Raw genomic sequence first — 16,084 nt, 5'->3', positions numbered from 1 at the left:
AGACCCTAAAATGCATGACGCAAACCCCAAATGACTGAGTGCAGGCTTTGTGTTTAGCACTAAGTTGGAAACGAGAGCTTTCTCATCACAAATATGGCCTTGGTGAAAACCTCACGTGCAAATATCACTTTCACACATGCAAATACATCAGGAGGGTACAGTCCCTGAGGTAGACCCACTGGGACAAAGGGTAAGAATTAATCATTGCTATTTGTGTTGTTCTCAAAGGCACACACATATGTATACACACACACACACACACACACACACCTTTAAAAATCTGACTTTGTATTACATTATCATTTCCAGGTCCAAAATGTGCACAGCCACATGGCTAAATTAAGTTCTGTCTTTTACGCATGGTGTGTGTGTTGACTCTTCCAGGCTCATCAGAGATTCATTTGACCTAAATTATAGGTCTGGCCCGAGCATCTTCCCACGCTCTGTCTCCCTGGAGACAGTGTCTTCTAATTTCCCAGTCGTCTACACGCTGCCTTCGCCCCTGTCACGGCTCTCCTTCCAAGCACGTCCCAGGTACCCAACTTCAGCAGTGCCCTCCATTCTGTAGAACTAGTAGCTAGAGCAAAGGCAGAGCTACGCTGACTTCACCACAGACCAGTCAGAATTCCAGAAGCCAGGTTTGGTGGCACACACCTGTAAATCCCAGTGACTCAGGAGGCTGAGGCAGGAGGATCGAAAGGTTGGAGCCTGCATGGACAATTTAGTACGATCTTGCCTCAAAATATGAAGGGCTAGGGTGCAGGTCCATGATGCAGTGCTTGCCGAGCCTGCATGGAGCCCTGAGTTCAACCCCTAGTACCACAGGGGGGAAAAAAACATACTGAACCCCACAAAAGCAGCCTGCTTGTGTGGCAACATGGCCTGGATTCCCCCAACTATGATGACCAGGATAAGCAAAAGTGTTGGGGGAGATGGAGGGGGCCCCTTCTCCTAGAGGTGATTTTGAGGAAAATAAATATTTTTTGAATTTAGAAAAAAATGGTAATACCCTTTGATTTAGGTTTTAAAGCTCCCTTTAAAAAATAATTCTTAGTGAAAGCCAGAAAATCCTATTAAGAAAATACATTTGGGGGCCGGCAACATAGCTCAGTGGAGTAAGCACAGGGACCAGTGTTTGATCTCTGGCACCACAGGCCACACTGGCCTGATGGGCCTCACCCCCAGGCACACTGAGCTGGCCAATGAAACCATGTGTGGTGGCACACACCTGTAATCCCAGGGCTGGGGAGGCTGAAAACAGGAGGATCACTACGAGTCCAACCTGCATAGTGAGACCCGGTACCAAATACATAAAATCAAAATAAGTAAATAAATGTAGATGGCAAAAATATCACCCCCCTAGTGATACACTCTGCTCCTAACAAACACGTAGGAAGGGCAGCTTGAATTAGCAAGAGCTTGCTGAGAAGTAACTCTGAATTTGGCTGTAAGAGGAGAAGAGGCTGAGGCAGGACAGTGCCGACGTAGTACCGCTTCCTGTGGTGTTGGCACTGCTTCAAGCCTTGACTCCCCGAGGATGCATGAATCTACACAGGAATCTTCCAGAACTTAATGCACACGCAAGTGAGCACAAGTAAAACTGGCTAAATTGGAACATTTGTACCAATGTCTCCCCTGGCTGCTGCTTCTCCCAGGGCAGGAACAGGGGAGTCTGCAAGGTGAGTTGTTTCCCTCCCCTGAGCCTAGCATAACGATGTCACTGTCCGGCTTGTGATACTGTCCTACAGCTTCGCTAAAATTTAGTCAGAGGAACTGGGCAAAGAACACACCTATCTCTGTGTAGTCTTTCTGTCTTACGGCGAACGTAAAGCTGCAATGATGTCAATGATACTTTCAGTATAAAACTGCGAGTCTGGGAGGATAAGCGAGACCCCAAGGCCCCAGCAGAGCAGAAGTCCGCTGGTGTGCTAGCAACACCTTAATGATGACGCAGGGCACTCTACAAGGACATCCACACCTTCAAGGCTCGGGGGAGGCAAACAGTTCACCGGACTCCTCTATTCCCGCCCTGAGAGAAGCGAAAGCTAGGGGCCACTCTGTTCTGGGAACTCTACACCTACCTTTTTTTTTTTTTTTTTTTTTTTTTAAAGAGAAAAATGATACAGAATTTCAAAACAAGATGATAGGAAATTAATGGTCATTGTACAGCATATTGTTACCTCCACAGGCTGAACTTGAACTCACAGCGCTCTCCTGCCTCAGCTGCCTCGGTGCTGGTATCACAGGCGTGTGCCACCATGCGTGGCCGACCTAGTGGCTCTTAAGTTCCGGCCGTCACAGAATCCACTCCCCGAGCGAGACTGCAAGGCTCTCGGTAGGAATCATCTCATTTCACAGTGAAGGTCAAGAATTTCATTCACGGCTCCAGAAGAAAGCTGGCACCTGGTTCACTCACACACGTACAAGTAAACTGATCTTCAGCCTTTCTTCCTGTTGTAGTTTTGTTCTAAGCACGGGTACTCTCAGTTTCAAAAATCTTGAGTATCAAGTAAGCGTGACCACGTGGTGCCACCAGGTCACAACATGTTGGTTCTAAGGTCACCTGGAGCAGCGCCTTTGAGCTCACGGGACAAAGCCAACTCTGAACACCTTGAAATGCAGAGGGCACGGAGTGGCAGGGGCCATGGAGAGCTGCGGGTGACCTAAGAGGCTGGATCCATCAGTCGACAGAAAGATCAAGACCTTCAGCCCAGAACCTCGTGGCAGGTGATGTGAGTTACACAATCTCCCTGACCCTAACAAACTTAGGATGAAAGTGATTTTTCTTACAACAGTTCTTCCAGATTGGGTGTTGGGTACACATAGACATAATGAAATCTTCCATCCTCCAAAAAATTAAAAGGTAGGAAATATAAATTATTATAGTCAGGGTTTACAAGGGAATAGATTTAACATAAGATACATACTATACAGGATTATTGAATAATATTCACCCGAAGAGTCAAAATGCAAAAAAGCACAGGAGATCTGTCCCTATGCTAGAGACCCAGAGACTCCAGCTGGAGGCCCAGGGCCCAGGACAAGGTCTCACGTGACACTGTATCAAGGATCTGCACTGGGAAGGCCCAAAGGTCGGTGGTGGAAGCTAGGAAGTCCACCAGTGGGGTGGAGAACTGGTGCCAGCAGGCTGAGGGATCTGCACTGGAGCCGGGAAGCGACACTCAACAGAAGGACCAGAGCCGCCCGGAAGAGAACTGCAGCCCTCCTCAGCGATAGCGAGGACAGCAATGTGCTGGCCACACTCCTCAGTGTGGGGCCTCCCACGTGGCCCCAGCACCACGCTGACTCAGTCCAGCTGGGTGTAACAAGTTGACCATTAGAGTTAATCCACCACATACATCATCATCTGGTGTGTACGACTCTTTTTATTGATAATTACTTTCAGATATTGATGATATAGGGAGATTCTACTGACATATTGATGCCTTGACAGCGGAGATAGCTCAGTGGCTTACGTGCCTGCACAGCAAGTGCAAGGTCCTGAGTTCGATCCCCAGTACCGAAAAAAAAAGAAATATTCTGCCTTACCCCAGGAGCTACTTTGCTCCTACCCCTTCAGTAAGAGTGGTTTTGATGACTGCTAAGCCGGAAGCGGTCAGGCAAGATGTGGGTAAAGACTTCAAGTCCTCAGGCTCCCAGCTCATGGGCAAATCACTGTTCGGAAACACCCAGAACTGAGATTCTAGGCGAGTGATTTTGCTGAGGTTTGTTGTCTTCGCTTGGTTAAAGGCATTTCCCAAATGACCAATATAAAATAATTCAGGGATCCCTGCTACTCTGGTTTTAAATTGACTTTTATTTACCTTTTTTCCTATAAAGTTTATCCCTTGGTAACAAGTAATTTAGAGATAAATTGCTCTTGCAAAGGAAAAACATCTCCACAGAGAAATATACCAGTCAAGATAGAACATGACTATAAAATTAGTATCACCCCCACGTACAATGGGAAACCCCACAAATAAGTGCAAGCCAGGTGTGGTGGCCCACCTCTATAATCCGGCACTTGGCAGGCTGAGGCCCGAGGATCACCATGAGTCCAACACCAACCTGGGCTACACAGTAAAGTTCAAGGCCAGCCTGCACTACATGACAAGACCGTGTCTAAAAAAAAATAGGAGGGGCCTCACTCATCCATTTGTTCAGCATGTTTTCAAATGTGAGACGAGCCAAGGAGAGGGGGAAGAAACCACCTCCTACAGGCAGGAGAGAACCAGCAGCCCCAGGGAGCTCGACCCAGACTTCCCACCTCACCAACAGTCAAGGCACGTTCCTGCGGACAGCACAGCCAGGTCCAGAGCTGGAGGACTGCTGAAAAGGTCAGCGTTCTGGACACTGCCCAGAACAAACAGCAGGATATGGACGTCAGGGAGGAGGTGGCCAGATGCGTGGGCAGCACCACGGCAGGGCAGGTGTGCAGCAGGGAGGAGGAAACGTCACACACACACACACATACACACACACACACACACACACGTACACCCCAGCAGCCGGGGCCATGTCCTCCCCTCCAGGCCTTGAGTTTGAATGGAGGAATCCTGGGGAAGCACAAGCGCTGCTCTGTCCATGTCAACCTTGCCAGTCCCTTGGGCCAGGCTCCCGAGCCACAGCTCCCAGTTCTGTCCTGAGCCTCCCACCTGGACCAGCACCTCGGCAGCCAAGAACCCTCCAGGGGGAAGCCAAAGCAGCCACGCAGTAGATGGGTTAATACCAGCCAAGCCAGGTCCAGCTTCCCCAAAGCAGAAGCGCAGGGCCACCAGGACCTTGTGCTCACCACCCATTGGTTGCAGCAGGCACTGCAGGTACCGCAGGGATGGACTGGCCGCATCATTCTGGGCCGGCGAGGGGAGCATATCACAGTGCAATCGACAGCCACAAGTCTGGCTTGTGCGTCAAGCCTCAGAGATAAGTTCCAGGATGAAGTGGGTGCATCAGAATTCACCGAGTACAAATTTGATGAGTTTCAAAGCAGTAGAGTAAGGAGACAATAGGAGGAAGAGCAGAAAAAGAATTCTGAAGATTCTTAACAGACTCGAGAAACAGGTTATCAGCCTGAGTCCTAACAGCTGAATCTTGGAAGCAGCCTCCATGTCCCTCAACAGAGGAGTGGTAAAGAAAACATGGTAGGTACACCCACTGGAGTACTACCCTGCCATAAAGAAGGATAAACTTGAGTGATTCGTAGAATACATGCACCTGGGGACCATGTTCAGTGCAGCAAATGAGACACACCAGCCTGAATTTCACATGGCTTCTCTTATAGGAGAAACTCAGATTATAAGGAGGAAAATAAAAGACACAGGGTAGGGAGCTTTAAGGAGCTCTATGTGGGCCGATAAGAGGCTTTCTTGGGATGTAACAATGCTCACGTTTGGTTGGGAGTCAGGGGGTTTCGATGTGGCCCATGCTGCCCCAGGGAGGCGATTTTGAGAAAAGTAGTGATAAGGCATCGGCTCCTGGACTAAAATCCCTGCTCCTCTAAACAGAGGGACACTGAACACAAGCCCCAGAGGAGGGAGACAGATCTTTCCCAACCAGGAGCATGATCAAGAGAGGGAGGAAAGTGACAGGCAGGAGGGCGAGGAGGGAGAAGCAGTGAGGATGTGCTCTGGGCATGCCCCTCCTCGCCAGGAGCACCCCTCCTCACCAGGAGCGCCCCTCCTCACCAGGAGCACCGTCCTCCGCACTGCAAACACCCACTAATAAAAAATGAAGAAATGCGCTAACCAATAACAGATGTGAATCTCATCTGCCTCTTTTTTTTCTTTCTGCATTTAGGACAGGGGCTACAGGGTATATAGGGTCTCACTACATAGATCGGACTCTCAGTGATCCTCCTGTTTTCACCCTCCCAAGCGCTGGGGTTACAGGCACACGCAAGCACGCCCAGTCTCAACCCCCATCTCAGCATGCCCCAGGGGGTGGGGCTGGCACAGCATGCAGGGGAGCGAACCCTGGCCGTTTTGCTCTGTGTAAGCAGACGCTTTAGTCTGCTAAGCTATCAGGCCTGCCCTTCTTTTGCCTCTTAATTCAAATAAACTACTAAAGAATGAGGAGCTGAGTTAGCGGGAAATTGAACACCGACTAGGTATTTGCTGTTAAAGAACTAGTTTTTATGTGGTGATACTGAGTGTTTGGTGATATAATGCTTTCTCCTGATTCTGCTTTTTTTAGACACTGTATCAATGAATGAGAGACGCCTGGGAACGGCTTTGCATGCATCCAGTAGGAATGGAGTCTGGAAGAAACTGCATGGCCGTGAGTTAAAATTTCTCGAAGCTAGAGGCTAAGCGCCCAGAGTTTGTGTGCTGCTGGGCATATTTTGATTTTGCTGATGACAACTGAAAATGAAGATGCAAGCAATCTGGAAGGAGCAGGGTGGTCAGTTCCTGGGACTGACCTGAGCTTCTCCATGGAACCAGCCTCTGTCCTCACTGTACCCCACTGTGGGCCTGGCAGCCTGTGTCCCCAGAAAGCCCCTTCTGTAATGTTGGGTGACAAGGAATCTGGCCAACCCACCTTCAGGGAGGAAACTTGGGAGCAAGAACCGGGACAGCAGTGTAATGTGGCTTCACAGCGTCTCACAGCAGGAATGACCCTGGTCTGGTCGGGGTGATGAGGGAGTCACCCCCTCTAAGGGTCCTGTAGGAGTGAGGGACCTGGGCTGGCAGACAATGGAAGTGACAGAGGTGGCAGGGACAAAACCAGCAGCGAGAGGGACCAGGTTTCTGGCTCTGGGCAGAAAGGGGTGAGACCCTCTTGGGTGAAGCCAAAGGAGGTTCTGCTGGGACAGGCTCTTCCAGGAGGGACAGGGCTCCTTCCTCTCCACCCAGCCTGCCTTCTCCTGGGCACCCCACAGGAGGAGGAGGTACCTCCCAAAGACTGTGCTACCTCAGTTTAGGATAGTGGGGGACACGAGGGACACCCAAGATTCCCGACCCTCACACAAGACCCCTTTCCCATTACCAGAAAGAAGCCACAATCCACTAATACCCCAGCCACACAGCAGAGAAAAAGCCTAGAGTGGCTCCTGGTCACCACCCCGCTGTGCACTCTCATAGTTTCAGGGGTGAGTGCAGTCCCCGCCTGGGCAGCTTGACTAAATCAGAATGAATGCAGCTGAATTAATTCATACCTGCTCTTCACACTTGGGCATGAAAAAGAGACTTCGACAAGAACAAAGTTATAATGCTTTAATAATTTAAATAGAACCAACATCAGGGATACATGTACACATACAGAAATTCTGAACACACAATATCATATCATTGCATGGTATATTTAAATCCATCAAATTCTTAAAAATCCCCCCAAATGGACTTAGTGTCAAGGACAGAAAGAGGTAATTCTGAAGGGCTACAGACCCGAGTAAAATAGATAAGTCCATCGCTTTGCATATACTAACGCGACAACCACCCGTAGACACGTGAGACTTTCGTAAGAACACTTGGAGGACTGTCAGGACAAAGGGTTGCTCAAAACGAATACAAATGATCTCAAAAAGATGAATTGATAAGTCCTCACAGTCACACTTATTTTTACTTTAAAATACCAAACATAAGCTGAGTGCTCAGAATTCTACCTAGAAGCGTCTAAATATGGAGTTTCTGTCTAGACCAGGTTAGATTATAAAAAGAACTCAAAAGCAGCCACTGTACTTCAGAGACTCAATCTACAGAAAGGCATCTATCGGGAAGAGGTTTTGTAATAGAGGGGTTTTTTGTTTTGGTTTGGTTTAATTTTTTTGGCAGAACCAGGGATTGAACTCAGACCCTTGAGCTTGCCAGGGAAGTGCTTATTCCACTGAGCCATCTCCCCAGCCCCCATAATAGAGGTTTTAAAATCAGAAAAAAACAAACTAAAAAAACCCGTCCCTGCCTGCCGTCCTGCTCCATAATAGGCTAAAGAGCACAGTAGCAGGCACAGGACGGCCAGCGCGACAGCCAGCTGTGGGGAGCTCTGAGGAGCTCAGGGTTGGCTGCTAAGAGGCTTTCTTAAGACATGACAATGCTCATGTTTGGTTGGGAATTAGGGGATTGCAATGTGGCCCGCCTGCCCCAGTGAGGCGACTTTAAGAATAGTATAAGGCATCGGCTCCTGGACTAAAATCTCGGTTCCTCTGATCACAGGGACACCAAACACGAGCCGCAGGGGCCAGGGGACAGAAGCAGAGCCCCAGCTTGTGCACAGCCACCAGCGTGCAGCTGGGGCTCGCAGCCGGGGCCCTGCGAGAAGCTCAGACACAGCGCTTGGTAAGATCCGAACTGTGCCGCGCCGTGGAGCGCACCGAGCACGCGCCTAGGACACTTCTCAGGGCCGCAGAGCCCTGCGCCCCGGACCGCGCCGTGTATGTAGAATGATGGCTTTGTGGGGGAAAAGGCAGAAGTGTCTACACTCTAAGTGGTGTCGAGTCCTCCTCAAGGCACAGAGAGTTCAGCGTCCAAGCCCCTGTACGCGACATGAGAATAAACTCGTAAACGACTCCAGGAACGGAGGCCCTGCACTCGAATAGAAAAAAAGAGAAGGTAGAAAAGTGCCTTTTAACTCAGAGCATCATAAGAGAGATATCCCACCGCCTGAGGTTACACCCGGGCAGTTCATAAATCCGTGGAACACTGTGTTCCCGGTGGGTCCGCAAACGTGATCCAAGAGGTCTGTTAGCCTGGGAATCCACGGAGCGGCGGATCCACGGCCGCAGACCCAGACCCCCGAGCGCTTCGGGCATTCACCACTTCTGTCCGAGGAGGAGAAAGCGGGCGCTGGCCACGCTTCCGGCTGCTCCTGTGCAGAGGGGCCAGATTACGGCAGGACCCCCACGCAGCGCGCAGGTCCTCCTCCTTCCGGGCACCCTCGGGATTTGGCTGGGCAGTGACTTGCACGCTAACACTATCAGCAGTTCCCTTAATACTGCCGCTAAAAAGTGGCAAGAAGAAAATAGAGGGCTCACCCCTTCCACAATTAGTTTTATTTGACTTTCTATAAATAATTCTTAAATACAATTGGCGACAAGTTCACATCTGTAACATCTGGAAATGGAATGTGTACGAACAACGAAGACACAGTGCCGCTAAGCGGCAGGATCCGCACGCTGCACGTCGGGCTCAGCTCTTGATGAGCGTCAGGAACTCCTCCCGGGTCTTCGGGTCCTCGCGGAACACGCCCAGCATCGTGCTGGTCACGGTTTTGCTGTTCATTTTCTGCACCCCTCGCATTACCATGCACATGTGTCTGTGGGACAAGACAACCAAGGCCGTGGGAAGGAGAAGACCGTGAGGGCCAGAAACAGAACAAACAAGCCAAGAGAGTAGCCGTGGCTCAGTAAGTGTGTCAAAATATGCCACTGAGATGAATTACCTAAAATGTCCTTTCTTTTACTTTCTTTTCTTTTCTTTGGATATAGGGTCTTGCAACATAGTCCAGGGTGGCCTTGAGCTCACTATGTAGCCCAGGCTGGCCTCGAACTCACGGCAAGCCTTCTCCCTCAGCCTCTCAAGTGCTGGGATTATAAGCCTGTACCACCACACTTGGTGAGTTCAAAAACAAATTTTAAAAAAACATAAAGCACTTTCTTTTTAAAAAAAAAAAAAAACATCTTCAATTGTTCTTTGTACCAATTCTTAGTTTCTCTCCTCTATTTTTCAAATGTGAATGTGGAACAAAGATTAGGAAAACTGCTTAGGTCCACCAAAGAAGGCAAAAAGGAAAGAGGAGGAGGAGGAGGAGGAGGAGGAGGAGGAGGAGCAGGAAGAGGAGGAGGAGAACAAGAAAAAGGAGGAGGAGGAGAAACAGGAGAAGGAGGAAGAAGAGGAGAAAGGAGGAGGAGGAGTAAGAGGAGGAGATGGAGGAAAAGAAGGGGGAGGAAGAAAAGGAGGAGGAAGAAAAAGTAGAGAAGATGGAGAAAGAGGAAAAAAGAGAAGGAAAAAGAGAAGGAGAAGGAGGCAGAAGAGGAGGAAGAGAAGGAGGAAAAGGAGGCACAAAATATCACTGGTTGCACAAATCCTTGCAACCAGGATTCCCTGATCTCTGCCTAGGGTTCCCTCTGCCTCTACTGCTCTCAGAAGGAAAACCTCCCTCTGAGTCTGGCTCCCACATCAGCAATACAATGAACAAACGGTGGCTTTGGGCCCAGAAAAGGGGGTCCGCAGTGGCTGGAGTCTAGCACTGACTGTGCCCCACGGTGGGGTTATCAGAGGCCGGGTCCCACTTACGTGGCTTCCACCACCACCCCGACTCCCGCAGGCTGCAAAGCTTCGGTGATGGCCACTGCGATCTGCTTGGTGAGACGCTCCTGAACTGCAGGTGTGACAGGGGCTCGGGTTACGAGACTCATGAGACTGCGACAGGTGTGTGTGTGTGTGTGTGTGTGTGTGTGTGTGTGTGTGTGTGTATGTGTGTGTGTGTGAGTTATCTGAAAGCTTAAAAAGCAGGCTGCTGTGACACTGAAGAGCCACGACACTCCAGCTTTTGCCGGCAGGCTCTGGCTGCTGACCAAGCCACAGGTGTCCCCTTTCAATCCTCTCTTCATCTGCATGACAGGTGTTAAGAGATGTTGGGCCACAACCCAGTCCACGACCTGCAGGGTTAACACGCGGCCCCCACAGAGGCAGAGTGCAGCAAATTAATAAACAGCTTGCGACAGGATTCACAAAGGGGCTAATTACTGAGGTGGTACAAGCCAGCGATTTAACATACATAATACAGTTCTTCAGCTGACAAAACACCTTAATGCGCTCGTCTTCACTGAAGCGCGCCCTGGTGGGAACCTGAGGAAGCCCGCCCTCGCCCACTGAGCAGATGCTGACTGCATCAGGCTGCCCTGCCAGACAGGGCTGGGGGAAGCCACAGAGCCAAAATGAATGAGAAGAGGGGAAGTGTTTAAGATCTGCTAAATGGGGAAAAAATGTGCGAAAGAAAGGAAATGTGGCCAGCTATGTATATGAGCCCGTTCTATTTATGTACAGTATTAATACAAGTAAGCTGGTATGAAAAGGTCAGCATTATATGGAATCGGGAAGGCTGGTATGAGCACAGCAGGATTTTTTTTTCTGTAGGTTTCAAACAGCCTCTGATCATTGGGTCAGGTTTTCATTTCCATAGATAGCTATTATATGTGTACTATAACAGAAATACTTTTTTCTGTAAGAAAAGTAATGTTTTATGTAACTGAAATAAAGGCCGTGCAGGTTTACCTTGTAGTCTTCTGCTGTAGATTTCTACAATCCTGAAAAAGAAATTGTTGTAGTTAATCATACACTGAAGTGAAATGGCCGAGACTTCTTCATAAGATGTAAAATAATAACGGGGTGCAGGCAGGGCACAGTGTATGGAGAGGGAAGACACAAGCCCCCCAGGAAAAGGGGGCTAACAGTCTACTAAAGGGGAACCCCAGTCACTAACCCCTAGAAAGAGAGAGAAAGCCAGGGCATCTCTATGCACAGAGCTCACCTAGGACAAAGCCATTCAAGCTGAGTAACAAAATCTTAAAACTCACAGGTCATCAAGTTGAAGCTAAGTCTGAAGCACTCTAATTAATCTTATTGTTTTACTGAAGTTTAAAGTTCAGGTTAAAAATAAAAGGACTATTTGTTAATTAGTAGCAGGTCAACTTCTACCGCAGCTAAATCTCTCAGGGTGATCGGATTAGAGCAGATTAGATTTCTTCAGACATCTCTATGAAATGGGTTTGTTTGCAGAAGTACTTTGTATGATTAATCACCCCCAAGCAGCACCTCCCGATTCTGCATTGCAATCTGTCAGGTGAGAAACTCTCCCAGTATGCTTCTTACTCCTTGGTCAAACTTTCAGCGCTCCCACTCTTTGATACAGTTGCCTGCAAGTCTGCACCTCAGGCCGGCCTTGCAGCTTGCTTTCTCTTACCCTCAGCAACACCATGCTCCTTGGAATTTTACTTGTGGGGACTGGAGAAGTCCAGAAGAAAGATCGGAACTTCACAGTCTGACCACTGACATTTAACTCTGTGCCTACCTGGAAGCCGCCCCTGAGGGCCATCGTAGTTAAATTCCTGGCTTGGGATTTGGCAGCACTTGAGAACATAGCACTGGGCCCCTACTCCACCACAAAGTGACATCCCCATCCCTGTCCTGAGCTCCCTGAAGGCCACACGGGCACTGTTAATTCTGACCCCAAGCCTCAGGAATAATCCTGCCCTGATGCTGTTTTTACACAGGGTGGGGACAGTGAGGACTCAGCCCCGACTCAGGCTCCATTGTGGGCCACTTCCTATGACCTCTCCCTGACATCGCTGTCTGTCCCTCCTTGTACGAGACACCTCTCTTCACCACTCTCTCAACCCTGGTAGTTGCTGCTGATTTTAAAATAAGCCACTTGTTATCAGAGTAAACCTCTTTGGATTTGAAAGTTGTATTTCAACTAACCAGTTATAGTCCACCTTTTTGACATTTAGAATTCTTACAACTACATTCATAAATGACGTGGCTCTACATGTTAGCTGGCTTTACCAAATAAATCCCATAGCTTTACAGATTCTTCTCTGCTCCTGGTGATTAATATAACATAAAACTCAGTGGCTTTTTCCAATGAAAGGACATCTGTAAAACTGACTGTGTCCCAATCAAAAAGTGGGCAACTGAAATGAATACATAACCTCAGAAATGGCCAATAAATGCACCCAAAAAGTTCAGTTTCTCTGCCATTAGGTAAATGCAAATCAAAACAACACTAACCACTGAGCATGGAGGCTGAGGCAGGAGGATTCCAGTGTGTTTGAAGCCAGCCTAAACTACATAGTAAGACCTTATCTTAAAACGAACAAACGAAAAAACCCACTGAGATTCCATTTTACTCCAGAAAGAAAGGCCACTGTCAAGAAATCAAACGCATGCTGGTGAGGCTGCAGGAAAGGGAACGCTTCTTCCTTGTCAGCAGGAAGGTAAACCAGCACAGCCAAAATAGAAACCAACATAGAGAGTCCTCAGAAGCTAAAACTGGGAGGGGAATAGCTGGCTCCTATGGAATTTCTAGTTCTAGAGAGCAGTGCCCTGCCATTAAGAAGGAGGAATCCGAATCATCGGTAGGAGAATGGGTGCACCCCAAGAGCATAATTTTTTTAAATTTTATTAAATGTATTTAGTACAGGGCCTCACTATGCAGCTTGGGCTCATAGCGATCCTCCTGTTTTCAGCCTCTCCAGTGCTGGGATTACAGGTGTGCACCACCATGCCCGGTCTCGGTGGCCGGCTCAGCACGCCCAGGGACAGGGCCGGCGCGGCATGTGGTGCCAGGGATGAATCCCAGTCCCTGCATTTGCTTAAGCAGGCATTTGGTCCACTGACCTATCTCACCAGCCCTCTGAGGGCGTAATGTTAGGGGAAGCAAATCAGATGCACGAGCTTAGGTGCTGCAGGGTTTCCCTCGTATGAGAAACCCCAAGTATACATGAGCTAAAGAGCAAAATAGAGATGATACAGAGCAGGGAGACAGAGCCCCTGCAAGTGGGAAAGGGACCTGGGGAGGTCCCACACGCAGCCTCCCCCCGCGGTGATGTAACCCGTGTGCTCTAAATGTGGGCTAATAAACAACATACAACAAAAAGGAGAAAAAGGACGGGTCCTGCCCTTCCCGTCTCTGCGCTCTAGGCTTGCTAACGCTCAGTGTGTTCCCTTTTCTCACCATTTTATACACTGCCTGACGTGTTTAAGGCACACTGTTAGCTCCATATCCTCTCGTGTCTAACTATTACCACACATTCTCTCAATCAATTTAACTTTCCAGCAAGCTCTGCTACAAAATTTTCAACTCTAGGACCTGTCATTTTTTTTTTTTTTTTTTTTATTTTTAAGTTTTTTTTAGGCAGGGTCTCCCTATGTAGCCCAAGGCGGGCCTAGAACTCTCCACGTATCCTCCTGCCTCAGCCTCGTGGCTGCTGGGATTACAGATGTACATCTCCACACCCTGCTCTCCCATGGCTTTTAAAGTTAAATCCAACTGTTTCAAATAATTTAGAAAACCCCAAGGAATAAAATCATGGCAGGAGTGGTAGTGCATGCCTATATCCCAGCACTCAGGAGGCTGAGGCAGGAGGATTCACCAAGAACTCAAAGCCAGCCCAGGCTGCAAAGTGAGTTTAAGGCCAGCCTGAACTACATAGTGAAACCCTGTCTCCAAAAAAGTTAAAAAATAAAATAAAATAAAAGCAAGCAACCCAAAGAGAAATGAGAAAATCTCAGAAAGAGTTCAACTTCACACTATCACAGAAACTCAAATTAGGCTGGCGCGGGAGCTCCGTGGTAGAGGTTCCCTGCATACCTGAAGCTCTGGCTTCAACAGAAAAGAAAAAGGAAAAACTCAGATGAAAACAGCAGAGATCATTTTTACTTAGCAGCTAGCAAAGATTTAAAGGTGTTCTGACACCCAGCGTAAGCAAAGGTGCTAACGCTCAGCAGCACCTTCTGTTCTCATAGTAGAAGTCCGTGTGATCTTTCTGGGCAGCGACCTGGTCAAATTTTTGACAAAATACCTAAAGCAGCCCACAGGGCTCTTGGCTTGGTTTCCACTTTCTTCTGCAGTTCTAATAGGATTCCTGTACAGAGAGCCTCGTGGGAACAACCAGCTCCTTTGTGCTGCTGCAGGGAAGCCTGCTTCTTTGAGACCTGCCCCTCTCACCGGGAAGGAAATGAGCAAGATTCCCCCCCCCTCCTTCCCACTCACAGGTCCAAGCGTCCCAGGCTGGGGTCTTCCTGGCCCCTCAAGTGCTGGGCTGAGAGTGCAGGGGTCAGGAGAGGCCAAGGCCAAGGGTCCTGCATGAAGAACAACCTCAGAGAGCCAGAAGTCCAGCCTGAGGAAGGAGGGAGGGAGCGCAGGGGAGGCGGGAGGACGTCTGCGGGAAAGGCCAGAGTCCCTGGGAAGTCTGGCCTCCTGCAGGAGGCCCCACAGCTCTGCGAGGCTGGCCTACAGAACTCAGCGGGCGCTTTACCAAACTGTCGAAGCAGCCAGCTCCAAGACGGCTGCTGCCAGTCACAGTGGCTCATGAAACTGATTTTACTTAATATCTGGGAGCAGGTCCCCAGAGAGAGCTGCTACTTCAGAGGACAGTGAGACCCATGGCTGGATGAGCAGCCCCTGAGTGACAGCCCCCGGGTGACTGGGGCGAGGCCACAGGGCCCTGCTGCCTGGGTGCTCAGCAGATCCAAAGACAGCAAGGCCGCTGGCAGGATGAGCCCAGGCAGCAAGGAGACAAGAGCATTTGCCCCAGCTGTTCACCCTAAAGCCCTGAAGAGAGAGGGAAGGGCCTACAGGGTGCGGCCAATCACTGGCAGGGCTCCCTGGATCCCAACGCAGCACCAGAGAGGACAGGGCCCCGGGGAAGCACACAGCAAACCCCAGTGTCTCTGTGGGGAAGGCACAGGCCCTCAACAGCCACAGAGTGAGTCAGTTGGTCTCAGAAATTCATTTGCTCCAGTTGTGCTAGGGTCACTACGATCTCAGTCAAATTATTCAAACTTGTTTAATTAACTAATTAATTTGTTTATTTATTTATTTAGAGACAGGGTCTTGCTGTGTAGTCCAGCCTGGCCTTGAACTTGTGGTAGTCCTCCTGCCCCAGCCTCCCGAGTGCTGGGATTACAGGTGTGTACCACCAAATTTAGTTTTAAACATCCCAACTATCTGCTCATGAACGACCCCTTCAATCTGTTCCTAAATTTTCTCTCAACACACATGCGCCTTTCCCACCATTCCGACTGGCACTCAGGGCTCACTATCCCCACAAACAACACAGAAAAGGATTTTAGGGGCAATAAAATCTTGGTGGTCGTGGCCTCTCCGAGATCCCTAAACTGAGACCCTCCATCAACTTCTAGGGAAATACAGGGGCCAGGCATGTGTATTAACACTACTTCCAGGCAAACTTTTATAGGTAAGCAGGATAAAAACTCAAAAGAAGACGGCAGCAGAAAAGGGGGAAACTGGATAGCGCGCCTTGCCTGGGAATCGGAGCACAGCCCGCTATCGAGGTGAAGGACCCAGAAGGGAGGACAGGCTCCAGGATCGGGGCTCCAGGGACCCCTCAATCGAGCACAGGTGCAGA

The 16,084-nt window shown here is 49.3% G+C and overlaps 1 protein-coding gene across 1 annotated transcript in view; it reads right to left on the bottom strand.

Annotated features, from left to right (window-relative positions):
* Positions 1-9,024: 9,024 nt before the first annotated feature.
* Positions 9,025-16,084, bottom strand: part of Gch1 (GTP cyclohydrolase 1) — a 43,320-nt gene continuing 36,260 nt past the window's right edge. The window contains exons 4-8 of the mRNA XM_023723733.1: positions 14,972-15,047; positions 14,707-14,833; positions 11,208-11,239; positions 10,227-10,311; positions 9,025-9,246 (exon numbers count right to left, since the gene is read on the bottom strand). Of these exons, the coding sequence (XP_023579501.1) occupies positions 9,120-9,246; positions 10,227-10,311; positions 11,208-11,239; positions 14,707-14,833; positions 14,972-15,047 (447 nt within the window). The 3' untranslated portion in view covers positions 9,025-9,119. The remainder of the gene's footprint in view (positions 9,247-10,226; positions 10,312-11,207; positions 11,240-14,706; positions 14,834-14,971; positions 15,048-16,084) is intronic.

The sequence above is a fragment of the Octodon degus genome, unplaced genomic scaffold (assembly GCF_000260255.1).
Source record: "Octodon degus isolate 3935 unplaced genomic scaffold, OctDeg1.0 scaffold00102, whole genome shotgun sequence".
Lineage (NCBI taxonomy): Eukaryota > Metazoa > Chordata > Mammalia > Rodentia > Octodontidae > Octodon > Octodon degus.
Note: the sequence above shows the minus strand (reverse complement) of the source record. Positions and strands in the feature narration are given on the sequence as shown.